Source organism: Anthonomus grandis, chromosome 3 (assembly GCF_022605725.1).
Source record: "Anthonomus grandis grandis chromosome 3, icAntGran1.3, whole genome shotgun sequence".
Classification (NCBI taxonomy): Eukaryota; Metazoa; Arthropoda; class Insecta; order Coleoptera; family Curculionidae; genus Anthonomus; species Anthonomus grandis.
In genome coordinates this window covers 3,901,485-3,921,780 of record NC_065548.1, presented here as the reverse complement: position 1 = coordinate 3,921,780, position 20,296 = coordinate 3,901,485, and the positions used below count along the sequence as shown (strand labels likewise).

Here is a 20,296-nt window from a genome sequence, read left to right as displayed (position 1 = left end):
CTCTTTTAGGAATATTTTTCTGAGTTGCAATTGATCTTACGCTAAGAGTAGGGTTATCCTCAATCTAATTCAAAACACGGAGTTCCGTTCTTTGACACTAATTTTAAATGCTCCAAATTCTCCTAGTCTCTGATGGATACTGCTAAACATTTGCGCACGTGGTATTCTTCTATTCGGAAATGCCTTTCTGTACAAACGTTGTGCTCTTACCGCATTTCCCCCAGCTGCACCATAATAATAATGCAGTCCCGTAGTTCTGCGTTGGAATACAAATTATTATCATTATTATTATTCATCTTATTTGATTTTAATATTGCAGATAATATTATACGTCAAAATGTATATTACAATGAGATAACTCAGTTCCATTGGAACTAAAGCGTTTCGTTTCAAGGCTTGCTTTGTTAATTTTGAAAATCAAAATTTCTAATTAAACGTACGTAAAAGTTTAAAGTCGTTTTTCTCGCAAATCGTTAATTATACGATGATGCAACGAGAGCACCTTTTTAAAAGATAATCTGATCCTTTTTGTCATTGACGACTAGCGTCAAAATAATAGGGTAAATAACAAATAAACACTATAAGTGTATACACCCTGTCTCTTCCTTAATTTTGAGTTTTCGAAAAAATTGCATAGAAGTTTGTTGCATTAATTTTTCATGTAGAATCGTTCATCGAAATCCTGACGCGTCATTTCCGGACACCCCGTATACATAATAGAGAGGTATTTACCGGTTTTTAAAGCGAGCGAGCGAGAATCCCTATATTCGATATCGTCGCTATCCATAAATTGTTCGGCCAACATTTCGCCGTCCGGATTTAAGCAAATCTCTATCATATTATAGAGAGCATCGGTGCCGTACTGGGTATCTTGGCGTACTTGATTAAAGTTCCTTAGGGCCGAATTTAAGTTGCCCGAGTGCCATTGGTAGAACGCTTTACAATATATGAATCCTATAAAAATACAATTATTATCTTTTAAAGCGTGTTTTGCCCTTTATGAGGCATCGTCAAACCAAAGAGCTAAAAACATAGTTTTACCTGATTCTTTTAAAGGATTCACGCACTTCTCCTCGGCCACATTTAAATATTCCTCGCAACTCTCGATGTGTCCAAGCCTGCGAGATATCTCGATTAGGCGAATGAGTGCGTCCCAATTGGTCGGCTGTTTGGCTATTAGTTGACTGAAGTGAAACAGTGCCATGTCAAAATCGACCTTTAGAGAAATACATGAATATGTTTTTATTTATTGATTAGCACAAAGTATATAAGTCTTATTATTAAATTTGTTTTGATGAACTATGCTTTTTTATGGAGATGGCACCAATAAAAGAAACCTAATGGCGAAAGATCGGGCGATCGTGAAGGCCTTCCTCTTCCTAGCCATCAATGTGATATCCAAAAATCCTATTAAAAGATCTATTAAAGTTCCTATTAAAAGAAAATGAGTTATCCCTAGAGACTTCGACTAAGGTGGTAAACCCAGGATTAACCCCAATAAAAAGTCATGTTACAGGATTTAGAATGGTTACTAGTCAGACAGCACCTTCTACTCAATATGCTGACATTTGTCCACAAGGTTAAAGTTGGTTATGTTAATGTTGGTTAGTATCTGATAAGTAAAGTCATATTCTCTGTCGATATACGATATATGAGCATGAAATAAATATAAAGATTTTTATATACCAAGATTTGCTCAAGAATGCGCTGAAAATTCATTATTTTTTAATGGTCTGAACACATACAATAGGTTGGTAATAGGAAACAGAGATTTTTAAAAGGACATGCAAAAATCATTTGATTGTAAATTTAGTATGAAACTACTTAATTCTGAACAAATGTTCATGTCAGCTTGTCTAATTATTGTCCTGTATTTTTGATCGTATAATGTACTTGAATCGGTGAGTGGAAGAACGATATAACTCCAAAAAAAGTGATTTTAAACCAAGATAGCAAAAATGTATTAACTACTAAATCTATCTGATGGACCGAAAAACGATATAACTTTTGAAACCTATATGCTTTATGACAAGGGGGTAATTTCGCGTTGAGTGGAACAACAGTATAACTCCAGATTTTATATCGTTCTTCCACCCAATGTGGGAATATTGCGCGTGAGCTGCTTCAGTCGGTAAGTCTGTCAGTTGCCATCTTGTTTTTTTTCTTGATGTTGTTTACTAATTAGCAGTCACGAGTCACGGCCAGTTTGCACTGTATTCGATTGATCCTAAACTTTTGAGTGTAAATACCTACTTGCTGATAATTTCACTAAAAATCATAATGTCTAACAGTTATAGTAGTAGTGAGAGTTCTAGTACGGATAGAGGAAAAAGTAGCCGAAAAAGAACATGCCCTGAAAAATGGAAGCGAAATGAAAGAAAGAAAGCTCGTCTTCTTGGAGAAAAATATACAACTAAAACTGGCAAAATAGTCGACAAAAAGTTTGTCAAAGAGGACTGCACGTAAGTACAATGAACTCTTAATATTTGTTTATGAGGAAGGTTCAAAAAATGAACAGGATGTTCATTTTTTCAGGAGGCGACCAGATGGAGAAGATAGTAAGAAAAATAAGGAAGTGACTTTTTCATATTACATACGGAATAATAATTTAGAGAGGTAACCACTTTGTAAGGCAGCTTTTCTTAGTCTGCATTCAATATCAAAGTCTAGATTACAACGACTAAATAAACTCTTGGTTGCTCAGATGTCACCTAGAGACCCACCTGGTACACATAATAATCGACCACATGTCTTAAAACCCGAGATTATTACGAAAATACAACAACATATTGAATCGTTTCCCTATAAAATCTCTCACCATAGTTCTAAAGAAGTTCACTATCTTGATTCAGCTCTAAACGTCAATATTACGTATAATCTTTTTGGAAAATTACACCCGAACTTAAAAAATACAGTAAAACATGAATTTTATTTAAAGTTCTTTAAAGAAAATTTTGCATTGAAGTTTGGAAGGCCCCAAGTTGATGTTTGCAGTCAATGCGAAGAATTAGGTACAAAACTTAAAGGCCAAAATTTAAACGACAACGCAAAGAGAGTGGCTGCTGTCGAGCTAATGATTCATAAGCGTAGGGCTAATAAATTTTACTCCAAACTTAAAGAAATAACTGCTTTGTGCCACGAGCGTAATGATGAGACAATATTTTAGAAAGTCATCGACTTGGAAAAAGTGCAAATGCCCCTATATTAATAAGATTAAAAGATCGTATTACAAAAGTAAAACTTATGAAAAGGAGCAGAGAACTAAGGGGAATTAATCCAGATAGCTGCAATTTACAGGGTCAAACTAAAATATATTTTAATGAAGACCTAACCTCGCAAAAGCAAACTTTATTCAAGAAGGCTAGGGAATTAAAAAATAATAAAAATTTCTACTCATCATACACCTACAATGGCAAAATCTACATTAAAAAACATAGTACCGACACACCCATCTGGATCAGATCTGACAATGATTTGCTGCAGCTTGAATAACCACTGTGGTCCTATTAACCATAACATAGACAAGGACCCACCTATGTTCCAGAGCTTTTGGATGCATTAACAGACCAAAGTGAAAGTTTAGGTCAGTTACTAAATTTTAGTCAATTGTCTGGGGAAATTAATATAAATCGAAAATTATTAAAAATTTATACAACTTAATGTAAGGAGTTTAAAACACAATTTTAATGAGGTTCTTTTGCTTATAGAAAATTTTGACCTTTCTTATTGTGATGTTTTGGTTTTTACAGAAACCTTTCAAATTAAAAACACCGATTTTTACCATATTCCTGGGTACAACCTATTTTACAATGAAGGAAATTATAATAAAAACGACGGAGTTGTAGTATATATAAAGTCTAATGTTAACGTTGGATGCACAACGCAAAAATTACTAATTTCTGGGGCCACCATTGGCAGATTTGTTTTTTCTGTAAATAATATACCTTTTGGTCTCTCAGCGGTCTATAAGGGGCCTCCGATTCCTGTGAATGACTTTATTGATGAGTTGGAAATATTTTTTGCAAACAATGTAACAGAAGATTTTGAAATTTTTACCGGAGACATTAATTTAAATTTGTATAATACAAACGAAAGAGACAAAACAAGCGTAAATAAGTATATGTCAGTACTAAATTCTTTTGGGTTTCAACAATTTATTGGGATTCCGACTAGGGTAACTAACGAGACAGAAACTTGCATTGATCACTTTTTTATAAAAAGTAAGGGTGGTTCTTTAATTAAGTCATTTGTCTTGAACACACACACAACAGACCACTTCCCTATCATGTTGCAAATTGAATCCCAAATTATTCAAAGTCAAAGAAAAAAGACAAATACATTCCACATTATAGACTATGACAAGTTTCTTAATTTAATCAAAAACGTGAACTGGACGGACACCATAGAATTAGCAGATGTTGACACGGCAACCCAAAACTTTACAAACAAATTTATAAACCTTTTTAATTCATGTAGGATAGAAAGACACTCTAAACATAAGGTAAGAAAGATAAAAGAATGGATATCACTGGAACTAATTATTGCAATCCGTAAAAGGGACAAACTAAGGAAGAAATTGATTAAAAATTATAGTACACAGCTTAATGAGGAGTACAAACAATTTAGAAACTATGTGAATGATTTAATTAAAAAAACTAAGTATGAGTATTATAAAAGCCAAATTACAGAAAATAGTAAAAATATAAAAAAAGTTTATCAAATTATCAGGGACGCCACAAACACAAAAATAGATAGGAAGATTGAAGCCAGCATAATGGACGAAAGTAACAAGAAATTTTCAACAAATAAAGAAATGGCCAATTATTGCAATAAATATTTTATTAATGTTGGAAATAAAATGAAAGATAAGATTTCGCCTCCGGAGAAAAATATCCGTATAAACGATATCCTAGAACCAGCAAAAACCTCATTATTTTTAACACCTGTACATAACAATGAAATAATTAAACACATTGCAACACTAAAGACAAACGCTGCCTCAGGAATAGATCTCATTCCAACACGTGCCATAAAACTAACTAACAAATACATAGCTGAACCTTTAAGTCATATTATAAACCTTACCTTTACAAGCGGCACTATACCGAAGTACTTTAAACAATCGATTGTCACGCCAATACATAAAAAAGGCCCCACATCCAAAATTGAGAATTATCGACCAATTAGTTTATTAAACAACTTTTCTAAAATTCTAGAGAAATGCATTAAGGATCGCTTAAAATCATTTCTAAACTCGCTTGGTGTATTATCAGATAATCAATTTGGATTCTCAGAGGGTATCAGCACGGCACATGCAGTCTATAAACTCATATCTGAAGTTACTAATAACCCTAACAACGGTAAAAAATGTATTGCTGTTTTTATAGATCTTGCTAAGGCCTTCGATACTGTGCCACACAACTTCCTTATAAATACTTTAGAACACTATGGGGTTAGAGGTTTGGCAAAACAGGTACTTCGGAGTTACTTTGAGAACAGAGAACAATTTCTTAAACTAAATGATACTCTTAGTGATCCTGAAATAATTAACATAGGTGTACCCCAAGGTACAATTTTGGGACCAATTCTCTTTGTGGCCTATATAAACGAATTGCTGAAATTAAAAATACCAGGACATATAATAAGTTTCGCCGATGACATGACCTTAACTTTCAAGGGCAACACATGGGAAGAAGCGAAAAAGACTTTGTGTGTGGGTTTTGGACAGGTCAGGGATTGGTTATGTACCCAAAAACTCACGATAAACATGGAAAAGACAAATTATATAGCTTTTTCTATATGTAATAAAAATAGACCAGCATTTAACTATATAACTGTCAACCATAAAACTAACGAAGTAATCACTGAAACTTATAAAACTAAATATCTTGGCATTATCATTGACCAACACTTAAAATGGAATCAACATATTGGTTATCTCTGTGATAAAGTCAGAACTTTAATACATAAATTTTATGTTCTTCGGGAAATAATGGGCAATAAATTATGTTTGCTTGTTTATAAATCATTAGCTGAGACTCTCCTCTCGTATTGCATAATTGCATGGGGCGGTACTTATAAAACTATTCTTCAACCTTTAAAAGTAGTACAAAACTACATTCTTAGGGTCATTCATAGGAAAAATAAGCTCTGCTCTACCGAGTTACTTTATAATGAAAATATTAGTGATATAAGTCATCTGTATGTACAAAACGTATGCTCTTTTGTACATAAAACTGATATAGCAAAGAGACAAATCACGCATTCCCAATGTACCAGAAGTAATATCTACAACAATTTGAATTTACCACAAAATCATAAGCAAATAAACCTTCATTTTATAGATTATTTAGGGCCAAAATTTTATAACTTACTTCCTCCTGATATTAAAAATATAAAAAACCATAGAATATTCAATAGAGAAATAAAAAACTACATATATATTAATTTTAATAAATTGAGACCAATGATTAATTGAATTTACTGGTTCAACAGCGTATTATGTTTGATCTTTTCTTTTCGTGGTTTTAATGTAAATAGTGTATATTTTTAAATGTAACAGATTTATCTGAAATTACGTTATTTTCATTTAGGTTCAATTTTGTTTTTGATTATTGATACTGAATTGATTTAAAACATGTATTCTGTTATATTTCTTACTAGTTTATTTTTGTGTATAATATGCATATTATTCTGTTAATAAGTTTATTTTGATTGTTAAGGAAAGAGTTGGAATCCAAGCATTTTTTTGTAAGAGTATAATTTGGTTTTTCTGATATTGTAATTAGAACATAAGCATGCACAAGTATTAAGTTTCTTAAATGCTTATTTCGTATATTATAAACATTTCGTATATGTAATTGTATTATAAGAATATATAAACGAATATATATAAGAATATAAGAATATATATGTAGGTGGAATAGTATTTGACTATATTCAAAATATGCCACTGCCCGTTATACCCGTCCAAGAAATGTTTTATTTAAGACAATTGTGGCTGTGTTTCCAGTAGATACTGGACACTTTTATACATATCATGAAGGTCAAGCTGCGAAAGGTCCAAATGAAGTATGTACATTCATAAACGATTATGTGCAGAAAATGCCTGCAGAGATTCAGGAGCTTCACATATTCTCAGATGGATGCCCGGGCCAGAACCGTAACAACATCGTAGTGAGATACTTATTGGCTCTTGCAGCTTCAAAACGGTTTTGTAAAATTCATCAATACTTCCCAGTGCGTGGTCACTCTTTTTTGCTATGCGACAGAGACTTCGGCTTGCTCAAGAGAGTTATAAGAAAATATGATAGAATCTATGTAAAACATGATACTTTCTTGTCGCAAATTAAAAACGACGACAACAATATGGTATACAGATATAATCGAGTACAAAAACTGGTGGCCCAACCACTACAAGAAAACTTGTCAATCTTCCGATGAAAGAAAAGCTAAATTTGCAATATCAAACTACAGGCAATTAATTTATGACAGTTCCACACCCGGGTATGTCATAACTAGCGACTATATTGGCGGAGTTGTCACAAGAAATTTCAAGTTAATCAAACCTAAAGGAGTCCCAACTTTACCGACTGCGCCTGCATACTCATAAATGTTACCGATCAATGTAAAAAAAATTGAAAATTTGAAAAAGGTCATGCAATATGACTGGGGAAATTTTGGAATTTTTCTACCATATAACGTCATTGGAAACCACCAACATGGAAGCTGAAGACTAATGGCCTTGAAATATTAATGTTTTTCGTGTTATAAGAATCAGGTTTTGTAATGTATGTCAGATACTATTATAAATAATAAACAATTTACAAATTTGCAACTCTGTTTATCAATTAACATTAACAATTTAAAGAATTTAAAAAGTTGAGCGGAAAAACCGTATAACTCCTAGTGACTTTCTGTCCCGCATCTTAGACAAAAATAAATTTAAAAAATATTTTATTTTATATTCGTTTAGAGAACTCGATTTCATATAACTTTGCAATGTTGAAGACTCTTGTAAAATAAATACTTTTTCCACAAAACAGTTTTTTGTGATTATCTGTAAAGCACATTTTTGGAGTTATATCGTTATTTCACTCACCGATTCACTTGTTTGTGGTAATTGTGTAGTGTAAAAGTTTTGACAAGTATATGCAGTTTTTTTTTTAATATTAAAATTATTTATTATATAAGTATGTATTTATTAGGTAACCTCATTGTAACATAACTTGGTTTAGTTTTTTTTTGACTAAATAAACGATTAGAACAAAAAATTGAGGCACTAACACAAATAGTTCACCAGTAGAAGAACAAGATTAGATTAAATACCAGACAGTGGGATTTTTTTTTTAAATATTTTAAAATTCCTAGACCAATAGATCTTTGCTTTCATCATCCAGAAATTTTATTAGAATCATAACAAATGGAAGACAATTTTTATTCTTCTCTACTATTTATAGAAAAAAATAGTGAATTTTTACTAATCTTCAAACATCAGTCAACTTTCAGACATAATAAACAGATTTTCTCACTCACCTTCCTAAAAGCTATATCAGCCATAATCACTGAGGCAGTCTCATTCTCCGGATCGATTCTCAAAATGGTCGCACAGGTTTGTTGGCAAAGTTCCAAATAGTTCATCTGAAAGTGTCATTTTAACGCCGAATAAAGCACTAGAGAACCCAATTTTTACCTGCATATATAACTTCGCCAGGGCTACCAATAATGCGACATTATTAGGCGAAACGTGCAAGCCTTCTTTGTAATAATTCACTGCTTGCTCGTTATTTTTCATTGCTACAGCCATTTCGCCCAGTTTCATTGAAATACCCACTAATTCCTCGTCAATTTCTTCACTTGAAGCTACAAAAAAACCAAAATTTATTTAATTAACCAAAGAGGCTTTATTAACCAACCGTTTGGTTCTAACATAATCCGCTTTTTTACGCGCATTTTATTGTCCAACGAGTCCCTCAAACTCTTCACGGCATAAGTAAGATTTCCAGACTTTTCTTGGATTTGTGCCAGGAGACAGTACAACTTGGACCTGTACAACAATTGATCCATATCGTCTACTTCTGCAGGTTTTCTGTTATCGTTATCCAATTCGTCTAACAACAACAATTCGCCCTTCTCGTACTCTCTTAGATTTAAATATAAGTCTGCCAGTTGGAGTTTTAATTGGCCATCGCCGGTTTCTTTAATCGCTTTTTTATAATAATCCACCGCACGTTTAAAGTAATGGGTTTCGACTAAGGCTCGGCCCATTTTTGTCACCAGGAAAAGATCTCCCGGTTTTTCTTTTAGGGCCTTTTCGTAGTTTTCTAAGGCCTCATTTATTTCGAGGATTTTCATGTAGGCATCTCCTAATAGGACAAAGGAATCGGCCGAGGGGTCCTCTTGGGCTATTTGTTGGTATATCTAAAGCAAAAAAAAAATTTTTTTTGGTTACTTAATCTAGGGACTCTATATGTACTAATATAAAATGTACCCCCAGTTTATATTATTTCATAATACACACGTTTTCTTTATAATTTCACCAGAAAAGGATCTGGAATTTTCTTACAGTTTCATAAGTTGAATTAATTAAATCATGATTTCATTCACAGCAGTGCTGCTAGATTGGTGGTTGTACTACTAAATTTAGGGGTTTTTCAATACAGTCGTCGTCTAAAATTGTTCCCATACATAAAAAGAATGACAAAAACGTGGTTGAAAATTACCGGCCTATCACAATAATAAATAACTTCTCCAAATGTTTTGAGCGCGCACTTCATTCTGCTTTATATCCTAAAATGGGGAGTCTTATAAATACTCGACAACATGGATTCATGAAAGGTAGATCTACCACTACAAATTTGATTTCTCTTACAGAATATATCACCGAATCAATAAATGCAAACTCTCAAGTCGATGTTATTTATACAGACTTTTCAAAAGCATTTGACCGACTAGACCACAACATTCTCATTAATAATTTCGACCAATATTATGGATTTTCTTCTTCTTTGTCAAATCTTTTACAGTCCTATCTTACCGAGCGACCACAACACGTGGAATGTTTTGGTCGTAGTTCGGTGCAGATAGTTGCCACTTCCGGAGTCCCACAGGGCTCAAGTCTGGGACCACTTCTTTTCAAATCATTCATTAATACAATATCTGACCAACTTGATGTTAATAGCCTGCTGTACGCAGATGACAAAAACTATATATTAGAATTGACTCTATTTTGGATTGTGAGCAGCTACAAAATAATTTAAGTCTTTTGAATACATGGTGTAAAAATAATAATCTACCCCTTAATGCGGCTAAATGTAATGTTGTCTCATTTAAAGAAAAACTTCATTACTTACAACTATACCATAGATGATGTTATTCTGCCTAGATCATCTAAATTTAGAGATTTAGGGGTGATCTTTGACAGCTCTTTCTCTTTTCAACCGCATATTTTAGATATTGTCAAGCGCAGTTATAGAATGTTGGGATATATCATCAGGAACTCGCAAAATTTTAATAATGTTCTTAGTCTAAAAATCCTGTACTTTTCTTATGTCAGATCAATATTGGAATATGCATCCTAAGTTTGGTCACCATATTATACAAATCATATTCATGAACTTGAAAATATTCAACGAAAATTTCTCAAATATCTTTGGTACAAGAGTGACGGAGTGCACCCAGAAATTGGTTTCCCACATCAGCGTTTATTGGAAAGATTTTCGTTTGCTTTGCTGGAGGATCGGCAAAAATCCGCTGATTTGCAATTTTTATTTAAGTTGGTAAATAATATTATTGATTCACCAGATCTATTGCAGCAACTAAATTTTCATGTGCCTCGCATATCAGCAAGGAATACATCAACTTTTTACCTATCAAGACCTAGAACCAACATTTGTAAATTTTCTCCTCTGCGCAGAGCATGTAACATACATGACTCTGTTCTGGATCAGTGTGACATCTTTAATTGCAGTTTGTCGGAAATTAAAAGAGTACACTTTTCCTAGATGTTTTACTTTTAATTTACTTTGTCTATATTTCTTTTAATACCATTTGCTTGTAATTATTGATAATATTGTATTCTTTTTAATTTTCTTAAGATACCTATGTTTTGTAATTTATTGTTGTAATTTTCCCACTCATTAATTGGAATTTATTCTGTGGAGTGGTGTGGTCTAAGTGATTTGTAACTTGATCTAAACTTTTAAAAAAATGGGACCGAGTGAACGCCGTTCTAACTCTATTTATATACCATAAACCAATGCAAAAAAAAACATATCTCTTACCTCCAAAAAAGCGAATCGATCTCTCCGATAAGTCAGCAAAATATCGGCCAATTTAATTCTTCCTTCCAAATAACATCTCTCATCCCTGCCGATTTTCCCGAGTAAATCTATGGCCCCTTGGACATCCTTTCTCGCGAGCATGTTATCGACGCTTAGCAAAACAATCCGGGATTCTTCCGGGGTGCCGTCCAAATCCTCGGTGGCCTCTTCTAAAATCTTTAGGGCGTCATCCGTTTGCCCCAGCAAGTTCAGCGTATCGATCAGCTCCACATAAATAGCCGCTTTATCCACCAAAGACACCTCGTTACTCAACGTGAGGGCGGTGGTCAAAGCCTTAATGGCATCAGCATAATTACCATTATGCTTCTCTACTAATCCGGTGATATAATGGAATATCGCGTTTTCTCGCACTTTAAAATTAGAACTTATACAAGTTTCTAAGCTTTGTGCGGCTCGATCATATTGAGCACTATTCACTTGAATTTGTGCCATAAGCAATCCGGCGTCGCTGGACAAGTTTGGTAAAGTTTCCAGAGTTCTTAGGGCGGAACGGCTGTCACCTTTTAAATGCTGAAGCTTCGCTTGTAAATATGATGCTTCAGATAAGCATGGACAAGCCTTTGTAACCAAATTGACCAAATCTAAAGCGTCATCTAAGGCGTCCTTGTTTGCTATGCTATGCAAGTATTCCTTGATAACGTCAATGGTAAAATCCGGGTCTAAGTTTAATAAATACTTGTCGCAATAATAATCAGACTTTAGCAAGCGGGTCTTTATATCATAGATGAATTTTAGGTGAATAAGGACTTGTGAAGAGTTCTCTGATGTTTTCGCTTGCAATAAGTGTAAGGGTAAAGAGCTATTAGAATCTTTAAGCTCAAGCAAATAATCTATTTGCTTTTGAAGCTGTTTGCCTGTAGGATTATCCAAGTATTCGCAAAGAGATAGGCCTAAAAATGCCTCGAAGCGACCCTCGTCTATCTTGGTAGCAGACTTAAACATTCTTACAGCCTCTTTGGTCAAGCCCAACATCAAATATTTATAACCTAACTCCACTACAAGATCAGCATTATCAATGTTAGTTTGCACAGTAGCCTCTAACATACCAATAACTTCTTTAATAACATCCTCTTGCCTTGCACAAAGCTTTGTAAACAGCTTAGAACTATCCACCACTAAAGAAGCGTTGCTTGCCTCAAACTTCTTTATTAGTTCAAAGAATTTTTTAATGCTATTACAAATTTCTTTGACTTGTTGACCATGACACAGGCCAACAAGTATTTCCAATTTAATGCCATACAAAATGTCGCCCTCTGCCATACTAAATCTGCTTATTGTATCTGAAGTTTGTTCCCAATCCTGAGCTGCAAAGTGAATTTTTGCTTTTTGCAGTAATGGCGTGTTGGTGCCAGAATGTTTTACCACAGCCTGGTTAATAACATTTAAGGCCTCTTGAAATTGAGCCAAATGCAAGCAGCACTCCGTATAGCCCAGGGTGGCCAATAAGTCACCGGAGTCCAGTTGTAAAGCTTTTTCAAACAAGGCCCTTATGTTTGCAGCACTGTTTTTGCCTAAGGATTTCAACATTAGCAGAATCCAGCCTTTTAGAGTTAAAAACTCCGATTGGCTTTTAAGAGAGATAGCTTTGTCAGCATAATCAAGAGCCTTTTCAGTCTTTTTCAGAGTGACCAATACAAATGCCGCATTATAATAGTCATGTGCCTCGGCGGTTTTTCTATGCTCTTTCATTTTAGCATCCAATTTAACAAAGATATCTCTGCCAGCTACTCCGAGGAACTTATGACCGTACATTAAGGCAATAGTAGATGCCAGTTGAGTGTCATTTTCTTGACTTATTTCCTCCAGATCGTGAACACCTTCCTCCAGTCTATTGGTGAGTATTAATGCTAAAGAATGATACAATTTATAAGTGATATTTGTTGGGTTTTTGGTTATGGCATCCTTGCAAGTATTAAGCATTAAGTGGTAGTAGCCATGGTAAAAGTGGTAGAAGATATTGGTGAATTCCATTATTGCAGATCAAAGTCTTCTATGACGTGACCTTTGTATTTGGAGATGTTTTTTGAGTAGAAATGTTGCAAGAATTCACAACTTAGTTTCAGTTGGGTCCCTTTGGTTACCAAATGATCAAAGATTCTCTGCAAATAAAAAGACAGTTCTTAATGTTTATGTGTTATGTGTGTTTTTTTTTAATGATGGAATTCCTAGATAGATCTCAAGTATTAAGTAAAGTAATAATTGTTCTAATGCCGTAATATTTTAAGTATTTTATATTTTATCCGATCTGACTTATGTGAATACTTTGAATCCTGATATCAATAAACTGAATTGAATTGAAAAATGTAAGAATTAGTTTTTTAATTATTGTATTTATTAGTATAGCTCCTATGCTAGAGTACTCCTGGTACAACAACAAAATACAAAAACTGGATTTTTACAATCGTGAACTTGTTGTTCTGTGACTGTGCAAAATAATATTCTTCCAAATAAGTTAAAAAATATTGTGATTATACGGATTCATAAGTCCGGTTCTTTTTATAATGTAAAAAATATAGGCTTACAAGTTTAGTGTTCTTAATTTATTGGCTAAAATGTAATTGTAAATTGTTGTTATGTAAACAGCAACATGGATTTATTACTAATAAGTTAACAGTTACCAATCCATGGAGCTTTCCAAGTCAAATTTTATAGGCAATTAATAATAAACAACAGTTAGACATAATGTTCACAGATGGTGCCAAAACTTTCGACAAGATCCATCATTTTTTGGATTCATCTTTGGATTCTTTGAATTTTTAGTCCAGTCTTATCTACTGGATTTGCCTAATATTGTTTTATGAAATTGCAGTAGCTCTTGCAATGTTTCTCAACAGTTTTCTTCCAACAAAATGACTTGTACTTAATATATTTGAGAGAAAATAATTTGACAAAAATAAACAATTATTTAATTATGTTTGCCGTTTGAAGAAGGAAACACAATAAATACGGAATTTACATCTCTCAAGCTTTTTTAATGCAACAAGTGTAGTCAAAAAGGTGACGAAAAGCGTTTCAAATGATACGGACACCATAATTACACTTGGCCATAAAAAAAAAAACGAGAAATCCAAGACACTGTTTTAAGAACACTTTCTGATACTTATGCCTGTGTTATTATTACTATTGTATGTATATATGTTCCCATTTAAATTTGTACTGTTTTACTCACCCCGGGGCATAATTAATGTAGAAAATGAAGTTGTTTCTATAAGCATCTACCACGTAGAAGCCGCATTTACGAAATTACGCGAGTTTCATTCTCGCAGAGTCTCATCAAGATGTGGAGAAGGAAATTTATGTAACGGCGCCATTTCTGAATTCGAGCTCTCGCGTACAGTTCGCCTCTGGTAAGGAATTTAATAAATTTGTCGCGAATAAAACAAATACGAATTTTGTTTATTGCCGAAAAGGATGCCTTAATTTTACCGCCTTAACGGTATATAAACTGCCGAGAATTGAAATGAGGTATTCGGGAGGAAAGAGGGCATAGGAGTAACTAGGTTAATATCGTTAAAGGCTTTTATTTATATAGCCCTACGGATCCTTTACTGAACTAAGGAGGTAATAAAATTTATTACCTTTTGTCAAATATCGCTTTTTATAATGTATAACATAATTTTTCAAAATGTTAAAAAATTAAAAATAAAAACCTACAAGGTACAAAGTATAAGAGTGAAAGATGAAGGACACCGTGATAGAGAGACGTCTCTGAAACCACAGCGGTAAAGTTTCCGCAGCAGAATGTCATGACTAACAGAGTCAAAAGCTTTTAACAGTTCACAAAAAACTGCCGCCGAAAGTCTCCCGTCATTGATACGAGAGTACAAGTCCTGAAGAAAACTGTAGTACACAGCATCATTTGGACTGGTATGCTGACAAAAACCAAGATGACACTTACTGAGAATGTTATTTGCCTTGATATAAGACATCATATGATATCATCAGGGTTTCTACGATTTTTAACATGGAGGGTCATCCATGTCTTCTTCTTTATGTACTGGATTAACTTTGGTTATCTTTGGATATAAGGAAAATGTTTCCGTTTCCTAAGATTGCCAGTGACTCTCTTTGTTTACTATGAGATGATTCAATTCATTCAACTGCCTAGAAGTAATCAAAATATTCGTCCAGGCAGTTGAGACACTTGCTCTCTTTATTCACTCTTAGATGATTGAATTTATTCAACTACCTAAAAGTAATTAAAATATTCGTTCAGGCATTTGAGTTAATTACTCTCTTTGTTCATTATGAGATGATTGAATTCATTTAACTACCTAGAAGTAATGAAAATATTTGTCCAGGAAATTGAGGGAGTAACACTCTTTGCTCACTATGTCAATGATTGTATTCATTCAACTGCCTTAAGTAATTAAGTAATTAAAAAATTCGTCCAGGCAGTTGAGTCTCTTTGTTCACTATAAAACGATTGGATTCATTCATTCTCTCAATATATTTGAGAGAAAATAAAGTCTATCCCGATTTAATATCTTATAATGCAATGTTAACCAGTTTTAAATTTCAAACACTTGTTGAGAAAATATCAGGGTTGGCAAAAATCTGGGTTTTTGTATGCTCTGGGTGGGGTTTTGGGTATTTGTGCTGGGTTTTTGTGTTTTTCTTGGGTATTTGTTGGGTATTTGTCATTTTCCGGAACTCCAACCTCAAATTAGAGGAAAATAACATTAATTTTGAAGTTTTGACTAGACTGGTTGTTTTTTGGTGTTGTGTTAAAACTTTACACAACACTAGTAAAGTGTTGTAATAATAATAAAACAGAGTGTTTTAGTGTGTTTCTTTTTGATGCGTAAACTAAAAGTTAAAAGGTGAGTTTTACTTTTTTTAAACATTTTCAACATGGGTTTTTCTTGCTTTTATGGTAGAAAAATATGGATGGTAACACAACAAAAACAAACCTAGTTCAAGATATACAACTTGAAGAAGTGGTAAACTCAGGAAACGATATGAATAAAAATGACAAGATGGAAGACTGTAACCATCACAACAGTCTTTTGATAGTCTTTCATCAATACCATCCACATCAACACAAGGGAATTCTGTGTCTAGAAATTTGGAGGCTGATCACGAGGTCGTCAACATCTTGGATGGATAGTCGGAGATTTCAGACAGTGAGACTGAAATGGAGCAAAACTTGGAGAAAGAAGAAAACGAAGTTACGACAAGTGCAAAGAAAGGTAGCTAAAAAGCAAGACAATAAAGGAAGGGTTAAAAAAGGTGGGAACTATTACGGAGGGGATCGTCACAAATCTGTTTTGTGGGAATATGTGATTCGATTGACAGATGGTACACTCAAGTGCAAATTTTGTGCTCAAAAAGTGACGGGAAAAATAGAGAGGATTAAAGCACATCTTGGAAAGTGTTCGTTGTATCTGGAGAGCCAGGAAGTTCCTTTGCGATTATCAGAAGATGACAATAGTTCTTTTTCCTCGTGCCCTACAACAGAAAGCACAAAAAAATAACAGGAAAAGGCCAGAACAAGATAGAGAATCCCCCCAATTGAGTGACAGTGACGGTGTTACAGTTACAATGACTCCAAAAAGAAGAAAACAAACAGTTTTGAACTAAGTAGTCGTGAAAACATCAAAGGAAGAAAAACATAAGTTGGACCTCAAAATTGCAGAATGTTTTTATACATGCAATCTCTCATTTTCCACAGTTGAACATCCATCTTTTATTGAGATGATCCCAATCCCTTCGACCAGGTTATACACCCCCTAACAGGAGACAAATTGCTGGAAACTTGCTGGATGAAGTTTACGAGGTTTATGAAAAAGAAATAAGGGAAGTTCTAATGCAGACCGAGGGAAGTAGACCAGTTACTCTGATGTTCGATGGATGGTCTAGTGTTAGAAACGATCCAATTATATCGACAAGCATTCACATCGGAAATAGTTCTTTTTTGTTATCTTCATTAGATTGCGTCGATGACAAAAAAACATCTAAGTAAATATCATTTTGAAATCGCTGAAGGTGCGATTAAACAATGTAAAGAATTATACAATAAAGACGTTTTTGCAATAGTAACCGACAATGAAAATAAAATGAAGAAATTTAGAAAAATGGTTGCAGAGAAATATTCCTCTATACTAACCTATGGATGTAATGCACATTATTTAAATCTATTGGAAAAAATTGTTTCGCCATAAACTGTCCTCAAACACTTGGTAGAAATACAGACATATATCAGAAACCACCATAAACCTCACGGAATTCTTTAACTTAAAGGGGGTTTAATGCCTCAAATTCCTAATGATACCCGTTGGAATTCGCAGTTGGCCTGTATAAGTACCTTTAATGCTAACTACCTAATGTACCGAGAAATTTTGAAAGAACATCCAGAGTCTCTTGATCAGCATATTATAAGAAAAATTGACGACATTAATTTATACAAAAATGCACTTGACTTAGAGCAACAACTACAGGCAGTTGGTACTGCCTTAGATAAATTCCAGAGTGACCAAACTACTCTCGCCGATGCCGTCAACATCTGGCTAGATTTATTAAACAAACCATGTCTAAGCCCCTACATTGAAGACATTAAAAAAAAATCTTAATACAACCATTCCACTTTCTATGTTTTTTAACTGATCTTATAAATATATGGACAAAAACCTAGAAAAAAAAAACCAGGATGAGGCAGAGGCTTGGTTACTTGAGAATCACGAAGATTTTTTCCAAGGTTATCTATTATTCCGAATAAAGGATGAAGATATTTATCAATCATCACTTTTTAAGGAAAGTGTGATAAAAAACATGTCTGCATTCAAATGGTGGTCAATTGTAAAAACTAAGATTACTTCTATAGCTCAAAATTCAGATTCAGATCATATTTTGATAAACATGGCCACATTTTTTGCAAACTTACATTCTTGCCCTGCTAGTTCTGCAGCTCTGGAAAGAATCTTTAGTTCATATGGTTTGGTGTGGACTGATCTTTGGAATAAGTTGCTGCCAGATAAGGTAGAAAAGCTAGTAAAAATAATTAAAATGAGTCATTTTAAAAATGAGAAAAAGAAAAAGTTGCTTTAGGTGTTTAATTTATTTTTATTTGATTCCTATAATGAATAAAGCGTTTTGTTTTTTATATTTTAATGTAAAAATTGATTTTTTCAAACTTAGGAATAAGAATATTAAGACTGGTCTATTAGTACCTTTCTGTTCTGTTTCCAATTGAAATTATTTATTTACTTTTGTTCCTTACGAAAAAGTGAGAAACCTGATTTGTTGATAAAACATAGGAATAAGAATGTCATTATATTTTGATATTTTGTTATTAAATACTATATCAAAAGTATCTCAATTTTGTCTCATTTTTCATCTCAAATTCCTTGGCCTTTTGTATGGGTTTTTGTGTTGGGTTTTTGTATAGGTCGTTGGGTGGGTTTTTGGCACAAAAACCCTGTGGGTTTTTTAAATGGGTTTCTCGTTTTGCCAACCCTGGAAAATATTAAATCAAGCTGTGTTATTTATTTATTACATCCTTAATAATGTTCGATATAGTGAATGTTATTTGATAGAATTGATAAATATAAGAATTCTTATGGTTTGGATATTTATTGACTCTAAACTGTCCTCTGTTAAAAAACAATTACCTAGTATTCCTTATGCTTATTTTGTAGATTTTAGATATCACTTACATATAAATTTATAAAATGTTGAATAAATACCTCAGCAAACAAATGCCCGAGACCCTGTCCCTGTAGATTTTCCGGTATAAGTGTATGGACCAAGTCATAAGTATTATTGTCTACTTTCACATATGAGATGGACGCCTCAACATTTTGGTCCAGCTTGATGGTGAGTTCATTGGCTCGCTCTACAATCGGTTTATTTTGGAGATTAACTTTTATGGAGTTCATCAGCCCCCTGAATAGTCGCATTACTTGTACTTGAAATTATTGTGTGTTTGTGCTAGTTAGGTGCTGAAAATTATGTGCAATAATGAGTGCCCGTGCACAACTAATAAGCTAGCAAAAACCTATTTTTTTTTTTGAATAAACGGCTGCCTTTAATTGATAAGAGCTTACCTATTACAGTAAATGTTATTTGGATGAAGTAATAAGAAGTAAAAATTTAGGATTTGTTTGTATTTAAACAAATAGTAAGTTTGACGTATAATTTCGGTAGTCTCACTTACCGTCCAACGGGTTCAATGTAATTCAAATAAAAGCCCGTTAGTCCATCAAAATTAGCTGATTCCTATTTTTAAATAGGGTTATGTTTACATGGGTTAATGTGTTTATTTTATTTACAATTTTACCCTATATATTTGTGTTCTGTGAATGTAATTGCATTGGTATTAGTATGAAAACAAAAGAAAAATTCATATAATAAAACAATATTCATTATAAAGCAATAAAATCTTTTAAATGATTAAACTTTAACAAAACTTCTATTCACAATAATAGTGTTTAACATCTGTATAGTAATGCATCAATTAGGATGAATCCATTAGGGTTTCTAATAGACTAAATACAAGAAATTTATAGGTACAGTCCTAACTAACAACACCAACTTCTTCTACTAGTAAAATTTCTTTAAGAGTTGGTGCCCTGTAATAGAGTAAAATTTATTATATTCTTGTTTGGCCTATTAATTTTTTTTTTTTTAAGAGGTTTAGGAAATCTGCAAACAGACAACCTGGACGTTGGACGGGGTGATTCCTGTCAAATGTCCAGGGTAGTGTGGGCTTGGAGTTGGCCATGTCCCGACCCACTAAAACCCATTCCTTTGGTCAAGTGTTCAGGGTTAAAGCAAACTGGTTACATGATTAGTCAATATTTTAAGAGGTTTAGGCACATTGTGTACACGCTTCAAATTTTCAAGGGGAAGGTGCACTGGCTAAGTGCTTTGTCAATATTTCAGGGGTACACAGTCACAATATTTATGAAAAATCGTGCATAAATATACAGTATCTATAATTCTCATTATTTCTC

At 33.5% G+C, this 20,296-nt stretch overlaps 1 protein-coding gene across 2 annotated transcripts in view; it reads right to left on the bottom strand.

Annotated features, from left to right (window-relative positions):
• LOC126733863 (tetratricopeptide repeat protein 21B-like) overlaps window positions 1–19,502 on the bottom strand; it is a 32,759-nt gene extending 13,257 nt beyond the window's left edge. The window contains exons 1-8 of one of the 2 annotated variants that reach the window (XM_050437284.1): window positions 19,388–19,502; window positions 19,028–19,176; window positions 11,283–13,441; window positions 8,916–9,420; window positions 8,693–8,862; window positions 8,536–8,640; window positions 1,042–1,216; window positions 733–954 (exon numbers count right to left, since the gene is read on the bottom strand). In XM_050437284.1, coding sequence (XP_050293241.1) covers window positions 733–954; window positions 1,042–1,216; window positions 8,536–8,640; window positions 8,693–8,862; window positions 8,916–9,420; window positions 11,283–13,313 — 3,208 coding nt within the window. In that variant the 5' untranslated portion in view covers window positions 13,314–13,441; window positions 19,028–19,176; window positions 19,388–19,502. Of the gene's footprint in view, window positions 1–732; window positions 955–1,041; window positions 1,217–8,535; window positions 8,641–8,692; window positions 8,863–8,915; window positions 9,421–11,282; window positions 13,442–18,225; window positions 18,310–19,027; window positions 19,177–19,387 lie in introns of those variants that run through there. The other variant, XM_050437285.1, reaches the window with a different exon arrangement.
• Between the last annotated feature and the right edge of the window lie 794 nt (window positions 19,503–20,296).